This window comes from Rhipicephalus microplus, chromosome 3, assembly GCF_043290135.1.
Source record: "Rhipicephalus microplus isolate Deutch F79 chromosome 3, USDA_Rmic, whole genome shotgun sequence".
Lineage (NCBI taxonomy): Eukaryota > Metazoa > Arthropoda > Arachnida > Ixodida > Ixodidae > Rhipicephalus > Rhipicephalus microplus.
Window position 1 is genome coordinate 73,219,828 of NC_134702.1, and position 13,621 is coordinate 73,233,448.

Below are 13,621 nucleotides of genomic sequence, written 5' to 3' on the forward strand. Positions count from 1 at the left end.
TCACCCGTCTTCTTAACTCTCATCTCTCTTTCCTACCCCTTGCTAAAATGTACAAGGCTACGCAATGATTTACCCCATACCTTCCTTTCTTTCGCACCCTCACGTTACTACTCTTTCTCAGCCTCACTTATTCCTTCCACCCCCATGCTATACTATACACCCGCTTTCTGTGGTGCATACCCACTCAGGTTTGTGCGTACTACTATCCCGATGTCTTGTCAAGAGTAAACAGCTCCGCTGCTCGTGAAGGAAATTGGTGAACACACGAGCCCACGTTGAAGATTGCTTCCGCCGAAAAAGCTGGTAGCTTGACACCGCGCAAGCATCGCGATTGCTTTGTAGAGGCCCGGAGTACATGTCACATTGCCCGGGTAGTTGCGGGTGCACACTCTGCAATGACAAGCCCAATGACTGCACCTGGAGTGGAAGTGTACCCGCATACACGAAGCGTGCTTTCCGGTCCGCACGATTCGTGCCGGAGTAGACAGGTCCCGGAGACTCGCCTCCTTTCCGATCTCGTTCGGAGTGGCAGCACCCGCCTCGCATCCCGCGCCTCTCGCCCGTCCCGCCGGGAGAAGAGAGCCCAGGCATCGGCGGCGGCGCCTGCCAAAAGAACCGGCTAGAGCAGCAGAGCGCGCTCCGACTGCGCTGCGGCGAGACCTGTGTGCGCCGCGCTCCCCTTGTTCCGGATACACACTTCGCCGCGGCTCTCTCTACTCCCGTGCTCGTGTGTGGCGGTGCGTGCCGGCGCTGTTGTGTGAGCGTGTTTTGGGCCGAAAGGCTCAGTGCCTTTGCGGCGCGCCGCAGGCGGCGTTCGACGGCGACGACGACGGACGCCTTCTTCGGAAACTGGATATCCCGAGTAACCAGATCCTCGAGTGCCGCCCGGGGATCGCACTGTTTGTGAGTGTGTGTGTGTCTGTGCGCGAGTGTCTCTGGTTGCTGCTGCCTACTTTCCGAGTGGATGCACGCCGGCAAACTTGGCGCTCTGCGCGTGACTCAACGACCGACTGAGGAAGGTGTGCACGTGGTGGTCAGTTCGGACCTGCACTTTTTAGAATAAGGATGCACGGTGCGAGGCTAGTGTTGGGATGATTTTGTGAAGCAGTTGTTGAGAGAGCGTGCTACTACTGTCGAGGCGTCGACAGTAGCCAGTGTGTCGCCGTCATCTCGATACCTTTTGTGACTTTGGTGTTCCGGCTCACGGAGCCAGGAATTCTACCGTAAGCCAGTGATGTGAACGCGTCGAGAGAGTAAAGAGAAACCTCGTGGGCGACGGGTTCGCCCAATCAACCGACGCTGCCAAACTGGGGGCTGAAAAACCAACAATTCTACCAGTACCACCCCCCCGCTGCTGTTGTAGCGACTCCTCTTCATCAATCAATAACCCCGTCATGTGAGAAAAGCCCTTCGTGACTTCCCGTCCGGGGCAACGCACAAAACCGCAAACACGGCGGGCTTTCAGTTCACCATGGAGCTCTTCCCAGTGCTCTGGCTGGCAGTATCAGCAACGGCACCTGTGCTCATAGTGCTGTGCCTCTGGGTGGCCTATGTGTTCCACACGTACCGTCGCAAGTGGAGGACCGTCGACCTGTTCCTGCTGTCCGTCTGCTGCCAGGACCTGGTCACGGCGCTCTTCTGCTTCGCCTTCTCGGTGCTTCGACTCATCGGGCCCAAAATGGCCGCCGCCCCGTGCGGGTTCGTCCTGTGGGGACTGGCGGCGAGTCGCACCTTCCAGCTAACGACGCTAGCGTCCGCGGTAGGCGACCGACTTCTCACAATCCGATGGCCGTACCGGTATCGGTTCAGCGTACGCCGTAACCAGATCCGGTACCACGTTGCCGTACTGGCCGTCATCGGCGTCTTGATCGGTGTCGCGTCGGCGTTCGCCCGCTCCTCGGAGTCCATGTTGGAGTGCTCGCTACATCCGCAGCTCTGGGACAGCCGGTACACGCTGTTCGTGCTCGTCCTCTACGGAATGCTCATGGCGAGCAGCGTCGGCATGAGTGTTGCCATGGAAGTGCAGCGATGGCAACTCGGTCGCAAGGCACGCCTCCAGCAGCTGCGCACCGCGACACCGGAATACGGAACGACAAGCACTGGGAGCAGCGTCAGCTCGTCTAGTTCGAAGCCTCTGCACGTGCTTGGAAGACAAACGTCCAGGAGGCCGTACAGCCCGCAGGTTCTGTGCGAGGCGGGTGTGTCAGAGTATCGCTGGACGGTCGTCGCCGTGGTTACTTTACTGTCCTTTGCTGTCAACCATCTGCCCTTCCTGGTGAGTATGCATGCATGCTCTCCATGGTACACACGTCGTTGTATACATCAGCGGATGTATCAATGGCTGACCGTATACCTCATTGTACGCGTGTCACAGTCATTAGAGAGCTTTGGAATTGGGCACTCATACCTTGGTTTGGTCGCGTTTGCGTAAGCGTACGTTATATTTGCGTTTGTAGTGAAACTAGTAACGAAACGCTTTTACGCAAAATGTGTTTTGTGTAATACATAACCTGTATGACCCTTCTCTATCTCATTAACAGGACAGTGGACAGGTTCACACATACCAAAACGTATTCGGGCGCGTCACACTTAGCATATGCGAATTCTACATGCTCAATCACCCCCAGCTTATTGGTTCGCGCGAACCTTCTAATTCCACGCTTCGAACCGGCCGTAGTACGTGTGATTACCAGGCAGTACGTGTGACTACCGTAGTACGTGTGGCTACCAGGCAGTACGTGTGGTGGTGAGTAAGTGCGATTGCGCGCTTACTCACCAGGTTCTGCCGTTCCTGGTGAGTAAGCGTGCACTCCACGGTCACGGTGTAAGTCGACGGTAGACACATGGACGTACACTGATACATCGATACATCCTCAGCGGATGTATCGATTGTTGGCTGCATGTTTCATTGCAAGCGTCTTACAGTCCTTAGAGAGCTTTGGAATTGGGCACTCAGGCCTTCGTTTGGTCGGGTCTGCGTAAGTGCACAATATATTTGCCTTTCTCCGCCGAAAACCGACACGCCAATTGAGACTTCCGAGAGAAAATTTTGAGCTCAATGCACAGAAGCTTTTGGGGGTGGCTAGCAAGCTATTTAAAAAAAAAAAAACGCCAGGCCAGCACGGAAGGCGTAGCACAGTCACAGCGAAAGCAAGAAGAGCGGCCTTTTAGAGCTCTTTCTAAACACTCATCGCGTAACGGCTGCAAGCACACTTGCTTGATGCCCACTACTGCATTAATAATAAAAACGTTAGGTAGGCCGGCATTCGCTATGCTATTTTTCGTCATTTTTCTTAGAAGCGTGGTGTCCGCTAAATACTTGCGAAGAATTCTGTGCCATTTGTTCATGCAGTGGCTGATGACGATGAGGAATTATTCCTGTTGCTGTTTTAAAACGCTTTATAAGTCGTATTAATGCGATTGCTTTCCCGACATCAAGCCTGTCTCAAGCAAGTTTGTCAGGAAGTCCGAAGCACCGGTGTGGCTCAGTGGTAGAGCACTGGGCTGGCACCCGGAGGACCCGGGTTCGAGCCTACTGTATATTTGGTGCTAGTTCTTTCTTATTTTCGCGCGATGTGGTTACGGACACCGGCGGCGGCGGACAATTGCGCGTGACCAGAGCTGTGATCTCTAAGCAGCTTTCGCTGTAAAATATAGCCCGGAACAATGTCTTAACAGTGGTTAGCGTTCGAGACATTATTAAAGTGGCAATAACGTCGGCAAAGCTCTGGCAATAACGTCGATTACGTCGGCAAAGCTCTGGAATTCCATTACAAAGCTTGCTTATAGCTCTATGATCGATGCTATCATTCAAGAACAGAACAATTGGTCGACCAAAGTATTTAACGTTTCACTTAGTTCCTATATCTAGCATAAACTACAGTGACTGGGTGGCATTCCTTGCTTTTGTGGTTCTTTGACAGTCGTATTTTTTAGAACTATTTGGGCCTTTATTTAGGAAGGAAGGAAACAATAGTGTTCACTGACGCTCACCGGACGGGATTGGTCAAAATACCGCGGCGGTGCTCATTTCATCATCAGTGCGATCGCTGCGTGAATGGCGGGCTCTCGATTCTCGCAGCTAGTAATCAAATACTGTTACGCAAAATGTGTTCTTTTATGATACATAACCTGCTCACCTACAGTATGACCCTTCTGTATGTCCTTGACATAACGGGAGGACACGCATACCAAACCGCATTCGTGTGTGTCACGCTTAGCATATGCCAATTATGTGCTCAATAACCCCTAGCTCGTTGGTTCGCACGAACCTGTTGATTCCATGCTTCCAACCGGCCGTAGTACGTGTGATTACCAGGCAGGCGAACGGGGTGCGCCGATGGCAAGTATATGCACAGCGTCTGGTGTCCATTTATGCATGAGCGCTCGGACGACTGCTTGTTGCGCGCGCGTTGCTCGTGACTCGATCATCGCGTCGTCAACAAGATGCACCGGAAACGGGTCGCCGATTGGCACGCACCCGCGGTCTCACCTTTATTTGCAAATGAGCGAAGGACGGGCGCATGTCTGATGCGGCGTGCCGACACTAACAAGCGCGATCGACAGTTGCGCAAGAGGGCGTCTCCTGGTCGTCCTTTGGCCGGTAACGTTCGTTTTTACGTCGGTATACCGGAAGCGACAGGCACACACTATGAATCGTTTCTGAAGTTAGCTGGCAGTGGTCGTACGTATACGCACATGTTTCCGCCGGTATTTTTTTTTTTTCGCCTGGCTTCGAGCCATTGGCAACTGCAGCTTTTTAAATCCCCGTTGCTCGCCGCCACCGATTCCCGCGGCTCTCTCGGGAAGGGCGTGCAGCGGCCAACTTCCGCCGTTCTTGTTGGACTGGCCTCTAAGTCCTCGTCGAAACACAGAAAGCCGATATTTTCAGGCGCGAATCCTCGTTTTTACGGACGAAGGACGGTGCGAAAGTGCGTCTGGGTCAGTCGGCGGACTCGCCGTGACCCGATGAAGCCGCCGCTACTCATGGAAATGTGAACCAGTAAAGTGAATCTGTGTCCGCGCTCTAACAAGACAAAACAAGATCTTACGCTTTGAAATGGTACGTATACAGAGACATGCGGTGACCGGAGCCCGCCTTACGAGTGGCAAATGAACACGCGTCTACTAACAAAAAGGTCCTTTTTTTTTTTTGGCTTTCGAATTCTCGCATCCCGTCCACCTCGGTGACGGTAAAAGCTCATATGCGGCTGAGAATAGGGTTCCAGAGACTCGAAACTCGGCTTTTGTAGTCAGCATTGATCGCGGGATGTTTTTTTTTTTTTTTCGGTTCAGTGGCGTGCTTCTTACACAGGCCTGATATTCCCTCCAAAAAGTATAGCGTAGCAAGCAAGGCACGTTTTCGAATTGACCTATCTGCGTTTCCCTTGTAGTTTCTCGCTCTATCTATCTCCTTTGAACGCAATTTTTCGCCTTAGGTTTTGCACACGCCTGCAAACGAAAGTGCTGCAAATTCCGCATGATTCAAAAGGTTTTACTGGTACTTTTGCCCATCAAAGTGGCATTCTCAAGGCGGTCAACAAACTTTAGCACGAAGCGAACTGGATGAGACACTCTGAAGAGTGTTTCACAATTCAAGTCATTTATCCTCCATATCTAGCCTCATGTAATCAACACCTTCTATCTTTCTCTCACTTTACAGCCGTTTCCCTTTCCCACGGATGAGTAGCAGGTCAGAGCGTTGATTGAGGCAGACCCCTCACTTTTAAAGACGATATTAAAGACGATAGTCATTCTTGGGGACCTTCGACGCAAAAATTTTCGTCTGTCTGTTTCAACATTTGTCTGTCCACACTTAACGCAAACCGGGTGCTCTAATCAAGACCAGCAGATACCCCAAATGGCCGACCTCATCTGCAGCGCCCACCAATCTTGCTCAAGATGCAACGTTCATACTTGTGTGATTGTCAATTAAAAGCAATTATTGCGCTTAGCTGAGGCACCATAACAACACGTATATATTCTGCATATACATCTTTTACTAGAAAAGGCATACATAAGTAATTCTAAGGACCGTAGCGTTTATCACGCTGCGCTGACCATGCAAAGCTTGCACGAAGAAGCGAGTGTTTCCAACGCTATGCTAAGACGAGACGGTGGTGGCACCTACCCGTCGCCATGCGTTCTACACCTTATCACCTCTAAGACGGGTGCGCACGCCCACATCAGGGCCGCGCGCTTCGTTTTCCAAAAAAAAAAAAAACTGCCAGATGGCGATCATGTCTCACGTGTGACATGACTTGATGCGCTCGTTCGCCTCCGCTGCACGCTCGAGGGACTCTAGCGCAGCGCCTCCAGAATACCATTCACCGATTTTCTTGCGCAGAACATCAAATAAATGTTTTGTTCACTCTCTCCACACGTAAGACTATCGTTTTTCGACGACATTTGCAGATTAACATGCAGATACAGGGCCAATATTTTCTACCACAATCTCCCTCTTTCTCTCTCTCTCTTTGGCATGCCTTTCAAAGACCGCACGTATAGATCTGTCTAGCCGAAACGAGAAGACGCGCGATATTTAATACGGACTCGTTGAAAAGATTGGGCTTTTGAACAACGCGGACCGTGTACAGCTCACAAGGGCAGCAAAGAGCGCGAACACTCTCAGAACGGCGAGAACCGAGATCACGGCGTTCGCATCATTTCGAAAGCAATAATTGATCGAAAGCGATGGGCTTCGATTGACCTATACACCCTCAATGCGTATTATGCGTTTCTCATTCGCTTCTTCAGCCAGGAGAATGGGGTCCGTATAGTGCGCGCTCGTTTCCCACGATCACTTATGCATGAGCCCCATTGGCAATATGTGCGCGTGTATACGAGCCATGCGTGGTGTGACGCTTAGATAGAGGTGTCGTCACAGTACGGCCCGGTACCCGATAATGCTCACGTACGTGCACGTATATATATACATGATGAGATATTATTCATACTTGAAGCGCCTTACGAGCTGATTGTCGTGAGACCCCGTTGACTACACGATGGATCGCTTCGAACAGGTGTTCAGAATTGCAAAGTTTTTAGGTCGATTCAGTGAAAGACCGAGAGGCCCGATTCACAAACTATTTCTCTTCTCATTGATGTGTCGTCCGTCTGTCCGCTTTGATAGTATAGTCAGCGTCTGGAATAAATGAAGTTTTCTATTACGAACAATTATATCCGTCCGCTTCGGTAATATAGTTAACGTCTGGATTAAATGAAGTTTTCTATTACGAACAATTATATCAAAGCCTTTTTTCCCCTCTCGACTACTGAGTAATATTTTCAGAATGTTGACACCTGCACGAAAAATGAGAGTATATTAATAATGTATTTAGGTATTTATTTATTTACTTATTCAAAGAATTAATTTATTTAATTTCACAAAAGGCCCTGAAGGGGCCAGAAATGGTATCTCCTGACTTGACCCACTCATCGTGAGGCACTTCTGGCAGTTGCAGCAAAACAGTACATAGAAATATTTAAAAACACACATACGAATAATAAATAAACGAGGAACACTACAGCAAGCGTAAAAATAGCAGTTAAATATTGAAACAAAGCTGTTTTAGTAATAAATACAAAAGGTATCATCAGCACTAATAACATATACCTAAATACATACAAATTGAGTGTAATGTAAAAAACAACGATAAAAAACAATGATTACAATAAATATATTTCATAAATTAACCATCTTCAGCACCTGCACCCTAAAAGTGGGTTTAGATTATTACTTTCGTAATTTGCTTCCTAAATTTTGAAATCTTTTTAGACTCCCTAACGTATTCATTTACTTCAGAAATCTTGTTGCACAGTAGGACATTATGGTTGTCAATTGACTGTATGCCATTGATTTGATATGTGGGGCTTAACGTCCCAAAACCTCCATATGATTATGGGAGGCGCCGTAGTGGAGGACTCCGGAAATTTCGACCACCTGGGGTTCTTTAACGTGCACCCAAATCTGAGCACATGGGCCTACAACGTTTCCGCCTCCACCGGAAATGCAGCCGCCACAGCCGGGATTCGATCCCGTGACCTGCGGGTTAGCAGCCGAGTACCTCAGCCACTAAACTATCGTGGCGGGGCGGTTAGTCCGACACATCGGCCCCACCAATGCAACAGTAGGGAGATTATATATAAGATCTCTGCTTAAGTATGTACCAGAGAAACTCTGATATGTGTTTTTAATTTTTTATAGATTAACATGACTAGTTGAACAAGAAAAAGAGACATATTTGTGGGTACCGAGTTTGTTAGCAGACATAGTGCACGTTTTCCGATAAGAATAGTACTTTCACAATTTATTTTGTTTCACGTACCCCATACTAGAATACAATACATAATTTGCGAGTGGCACACAGATCGAACTGTGTGCCGCTTCCAGTTCGAGCGTCACCGTGGACGAATTCTTTACTGAAACCAAAGATATAATGGACTACCAAAGTCCAAATAAACGCCTTACTAAGTGCGTGTGGGTGGTATTGTCTATGCGACTCAGTGCATGCATGTCTCCTTTCCAGTGGCGTAGCCAGCGAAGGCAGGGGAAGAAGAGTTCAACACCCCATCCCCAGCCGCGAAATTTTTTGTTTCAGTTATGCGACAACCTCTAGCCCATAGACACACCTGAAATGCTTCTGGTTGTATAGCCGTATAGAGCGTTGCTCGTAAGCCCACTTTGTCATTGGCTTGCACACTTGTTATGAAGCGTCGAGCTCCACGATTGGCGTGATTTTCGCGTATAGCAGCTATCTCACGTTTATGTAAGGGCCCACAAAATCATATGTTCAAATGCGAAACAAGTTTGCAAATGAAACGATTGAGGTAGACATGACCAAATCCAGTTTCTCATTACGAACGATTATGTCAGAGTTTTTGTTTGTTTTTTTCCCTCCCGGCTACTGCATACGACTTTTAGAATGTTGACACCTGCACGAGAAATGATATATCGAACTGTGGGTCGTTTCTAGTTCGATCAGCTCACGTTTCCGCTTGTTCGTCCACAGTATCCTTATGGCAATGGCCTTGTCAGGATACGGTGTGCCTGTTTACATATACGTATATACAGCTGGTGAAATTTCGAGACTTACGTAACACCGACATCTGCGGCGTAAAACGTTCCCTATAGAGATGCGAATCATTTGTCGTCCCATTTGGGAATATTCGTGGCGATTGCTTCTTCTTTTTTTTTAGTTTCTGAGCCGGTGAGGGTACGCGTCTTTCTTCATTATATTTTTATTTCCTTCTATAAGCGCGAATGCGGAGTCTCCCGCTATAGCACGCTTGAACACGGCCGCGACCCTAATACATACGCGGCGTGGTTTTGGCGCGTATGACATCAGGGCTGAAATATTTGACGCAGAGAGCTCCTTCTAACGTTACACCATTCGTGTCAAGGAAGGAGCGTCAGACGAAACTTTTTTAATACCACGCGCTGCACGCATCATGGAAAACCAACTGCCGATGACACGCTTTCATGCGGAACGCGTTTTGAGGTGACGTGCAGGGTTTGCGTGCACGATGCGCGATTCAGCGATGGCGTGGAAGTTCTTATTTATGCTTTTTTTTTTGCAGTCAGCACGTGCGTCTTACGTGGCAGTGGGAGAATGAGAGGAAAAATGTGAAGTTATGTTCACATTGAATCAAAAATAAATTTAAAAAACTGCCAAAACAGCCGAGGCCTTTATCTATTCGGCGGGAGTGTGCGTTGATAGAGTATCGCAATGCGTAGTTTCAAGGTACAGCTGAAGTTACCGAGCTGACCAATATTTTCCAAATACGTGAATAAATGTTTTATCGCACGCCTCTGTAGTGTTAGGCTGGCTAAAGGGCCCAATACACAGCCATGTGAGAAAGTTAGTGAGTTAGTGAGTGAGTACGTGGCAATAACGTTGCAATAGCTCACTTAAGGAGGTCATATAAAGTTCACTCAGGTGATTTAATAAAGTAGGCGTAGAGTTGTGTGCCATATACACTCATTAAAAAGTACACTCTTTCAAGCAGGTTGATAGTGGAAAGAAGAACACAGACGTCATCTGTTTTGTGAGTTTTAGTACTCTCTTTGATTGATTGATTGATATGTGGGGTTTAACGTCCCAAAACCACTATATGATTATGAGAGACGCCGTAGTGGAGGGCTCCGGAAATTTAGACCACCTGGGGTTCTTTAAAGTACTCTCTTTGGACCTCACGTGCACCGCCATGAATACATGCCTCTGCTGAGACGAAGTCAGTCGTCAAACAACATACTGTTTCCAGCTCTTTTCTACAATATGACCGGTGACCTTTGTTCAAAAGTGGCCCTTGTGCCAAGAGAAATAAATGGATAAATAAAAATGATGATGATGATGTTGATGATGATGATGATGTCGTCAACCACGTTTTTTTGACAACAAACGCTCAAGCGACATTGTTCAAAGATTTCTCATCACTTCAAACTTTCCACCTTACCCACAGCTTATAGTTATATAGTTCTATAACTATAGGCTATATAGTTATATAGCTATATAACTATAACTAGTTACACATAGCTATATAGTTATAGATGTTCATCTATAACTATATACAGACGCCTAGAAAGAAATTCATCAACTGTTCTTTAATGATTCATTGAAACAGCTTGATTGTTCATCAGAAAGTCCACTGCTAGTGAAGAGAGACTTTGGGCTGTCGTAAATCCGTTCCAGCAAAAGAGTTGACGCATCCATTCAAGGCATGAATCACCATTCGAGCACCCTCAACCAAGTCTTTTGAGATTGGGTTTTATTTCGCGAACCAAAGGCTTCATGAATTAAACATACTATCAACATATTCGGATGTCATGCAAGTCATCTTCCTGCATTGGTAAGCTTTCGTAAAAGGAACGAAAAAGAAAAAAAAAACAGCTTACCGACCAGCGGTCAACCAATGTCTTTGTTTATTTTATTATATCTTCTCTCGCTAGGGCAGTCCGTTAGACTGATTCTTCGATGAGTGTGCACATAAGCCAGGCTGCCCCGCCGCGATGGTCTAGTGGCTAAGGTACTCGGCTGCTGGCCTGCAAGTCGTCGGATCGAATCCCGGCTGTGGCAGCTGCATTTCCAATGGAGGAGAAAATGTTGTAGGCCCGTGCGCTAATGTTTGGGCACACGTTAAAGAAGCCCAAGTGGTCGAAATTTCCGGAGCCTTCCGCACGGCGTTCCTCACAATTATATCGTCGTTTTGGGACGGTAAACACCTGATAATATGGCACGTAAATTGGCGTTCTTTCTTCCTTTTCTTTCCTGTATTGTTTCAACAATGGCACGTCTTCCTGATAGACCGACATACGTTACATTGTCGTATGGCTTGTACAGCCACAGTTCTGAACGCAAGTGGCTTATCTGTGCGCATTGCTTGGCTATAGTGTCATGCACTGTACTTCTAGAACACTACTGGATGAGTTGCGTCAGTGAGCTACTTTCGGTGTACACCCTTCCTTGCATCGCACACATCCAACAAATTGACATCTCCACTATGACTGATTTTATAAAAATCTCGTTTGTTTTATTCGATGTCCCGCTGTCTCACGAACTACGTATGCCGATGCCGAACTTTTTGTTAGGCGCACCAAAGCAGCATACATGGCAAATTATGATTTATTTAGTACTTGTTTGCACTATACGGCAGCTCCATGTAGAATGAGTTATGATCACTCTACATTAGCTCGTTGCTTAAAGTTTACTAACAGCCCTGAGGGATACGACCAGCGCGCGGTCGGCCCTTGCCACGTTGGGACAGGAACCCTATAAGGCTGACCTCCGCACCGAAGAATATTGCGTATATGAATCCGTATGCATGTGAAGGGAGCAATAGTGGCTAACAATCCGGCGGGAATCAGCACACTCACAAAGGCCAGCGTATATGGTGATACGGACCGCACGCTTGAATTATCGCAGCTGCCGCATCTGGCATATACGGGATCCGTATCGTCGTCTTACATATACCGCTTTCATATGCGTGTTCTCATCCAGGTTTGCACGGTGGGCGAAGCACGCGCCGATCGGCCGGACCCCCCTTCCCTCCCCTTCCCCCTGTTGCCTACCAAAGTTCGATTCCGAGCAAACGTAGATCCCTACTGAAAATGTCTCTCCCCTCTCTCAACATCTGCACACTCGCTCACACCAGCCACTGGGTTGCCTCGCATGCACGGGGCGTTTTCCCACCAGCCTCGTGTAATGCCACGCCGCTCTATTCAAACCGCGGCGCGGTTTATTGCACGCGCACGCGACATTTCGAGCGCGCGTGGCGCCAGACGCACATTTCGTCCGTACCCCCACCCCCCCTCATCTTCCCTGTTTTGTCCTTTGGGTGTGGGTGCACCAACAGAGGCGTGTTCTGTGTGTCTAACGGTAGCCCCAGTGCTACTGCATACCATGTGCGATAACCTTCCGGAGGTTATACAGGGCACCGCCATCAGCGGCAGCTGTCAGACTCCTCGCGCTCTGCTTTTCGAACAAGAGCAGCAGCAGAAGCGACCATTTGTTGCTCCCTCGGCGTTTTGTGAATCTGCAGATGGTTTTCCGCGACGGTAAATTGCGTGGCGCAAACGAGGGCTCTGAGACAGCTATGCAGCCGCACGTTTTTTCTAGCATCGTTTTCGTTTATTGCCTTTCAATGCGCAGATTTGTGTGGCTGGTGGGGATAAAACTGGTGTGATACCAGAAGGCACATTTGAAACCAACAGGATGGCTTGAAGATTAAACGGAGTGACTTTCGTCCAGCTGTGGACGTAAAAGAGGTGGTAACTGATGATGACAACTGAACAATTCAATTCTTTTACCTGTGTTTCTGTGTACACGTTATTTCAGGATATGAGAGAACTATTTTGCTCCACTTCCAATAAAATGCTCCACTAATATTAACTGCATTCTTGTGGGTCTAGTTGCAGGAATTTAAATTTTGAAGTAACACTAGATTGGGAAACTATTATTCGGCAGGCTCGCCTATATGGTGTGCAACATCCTTCAAGTCCATTAATTCTGCGCCATCACAGTATTGTATACATACGATCGGCTTCCACTAATAAAACGGCAACCAAATAGCGCGGCACGCTGAGCAGGAACTCTCAAATTCTTCCAATCACAAATATATTCGTTTGCCGTCAGCCTTTAGTGACCATATGCGCCCCGCGTCAGGATTGGCCGATTTCTTTCTTTTTTTTTTTTTGACACGTGTATTTGTAACATTTATCTCTGAATACAATGGAGAATGCGAAAGGGGTGGTGAATTTCCCGCGCGTGGCGCCAAACTAACTGCCAGTATTAAATCTGCGTCGTGCTTCTTATAAAATTCTGGATTGCGCCAGTTGGCCCATTACTGAAAGCATTGGCGGGTAGCGCAAAGAACGAAAACGATGTGGGCCCTTCCTCTTTTTTTTTTTTTTTGCCTTCACTGTCCTCGTTTCCTGGGCGACCAGTCAGTGCTCTCCAGGCGCTGGCTCTCCTTATGGGTAACACAAATAAATGTTCCCTCTCCCCTCATTATTTCTATTTCATTGCCACTGCCAGCAAACGGAGGAACACTGTCTCCAATTCTGCACCTGTTCTTTCTGATTCTTATATGTGCACATTTTTCTTTGTAGCTTTTCTTTTCCTTC

General features: G+C 47.9%; 1 protein-coding gene across 1 annotated transcript in view; it reads left to right on the forward strand.

The window, feature by feature from the left end:
* The first annotated feature begins 621 nt into the window (after positions 1 to 621).
* Positions 622 to 13,621, forward strand: part of LOC119173502 (uncharacterized) — a 172,661-nt gene continuing 159,661 nt past the window's right edge. Inside the window, exon 1 of the mRNA XM_037424302.2 lies at positions 622 to 2,275. Coding sequence (XP_037280199.2) covers positions 1,472 to 2,275 — 804 coding nt within the window. The 5' untranslated portion in view covers positions 622 to 1,471. The remainder of the gene's footprint in view (positions 2,276 to 13,621) is intronic.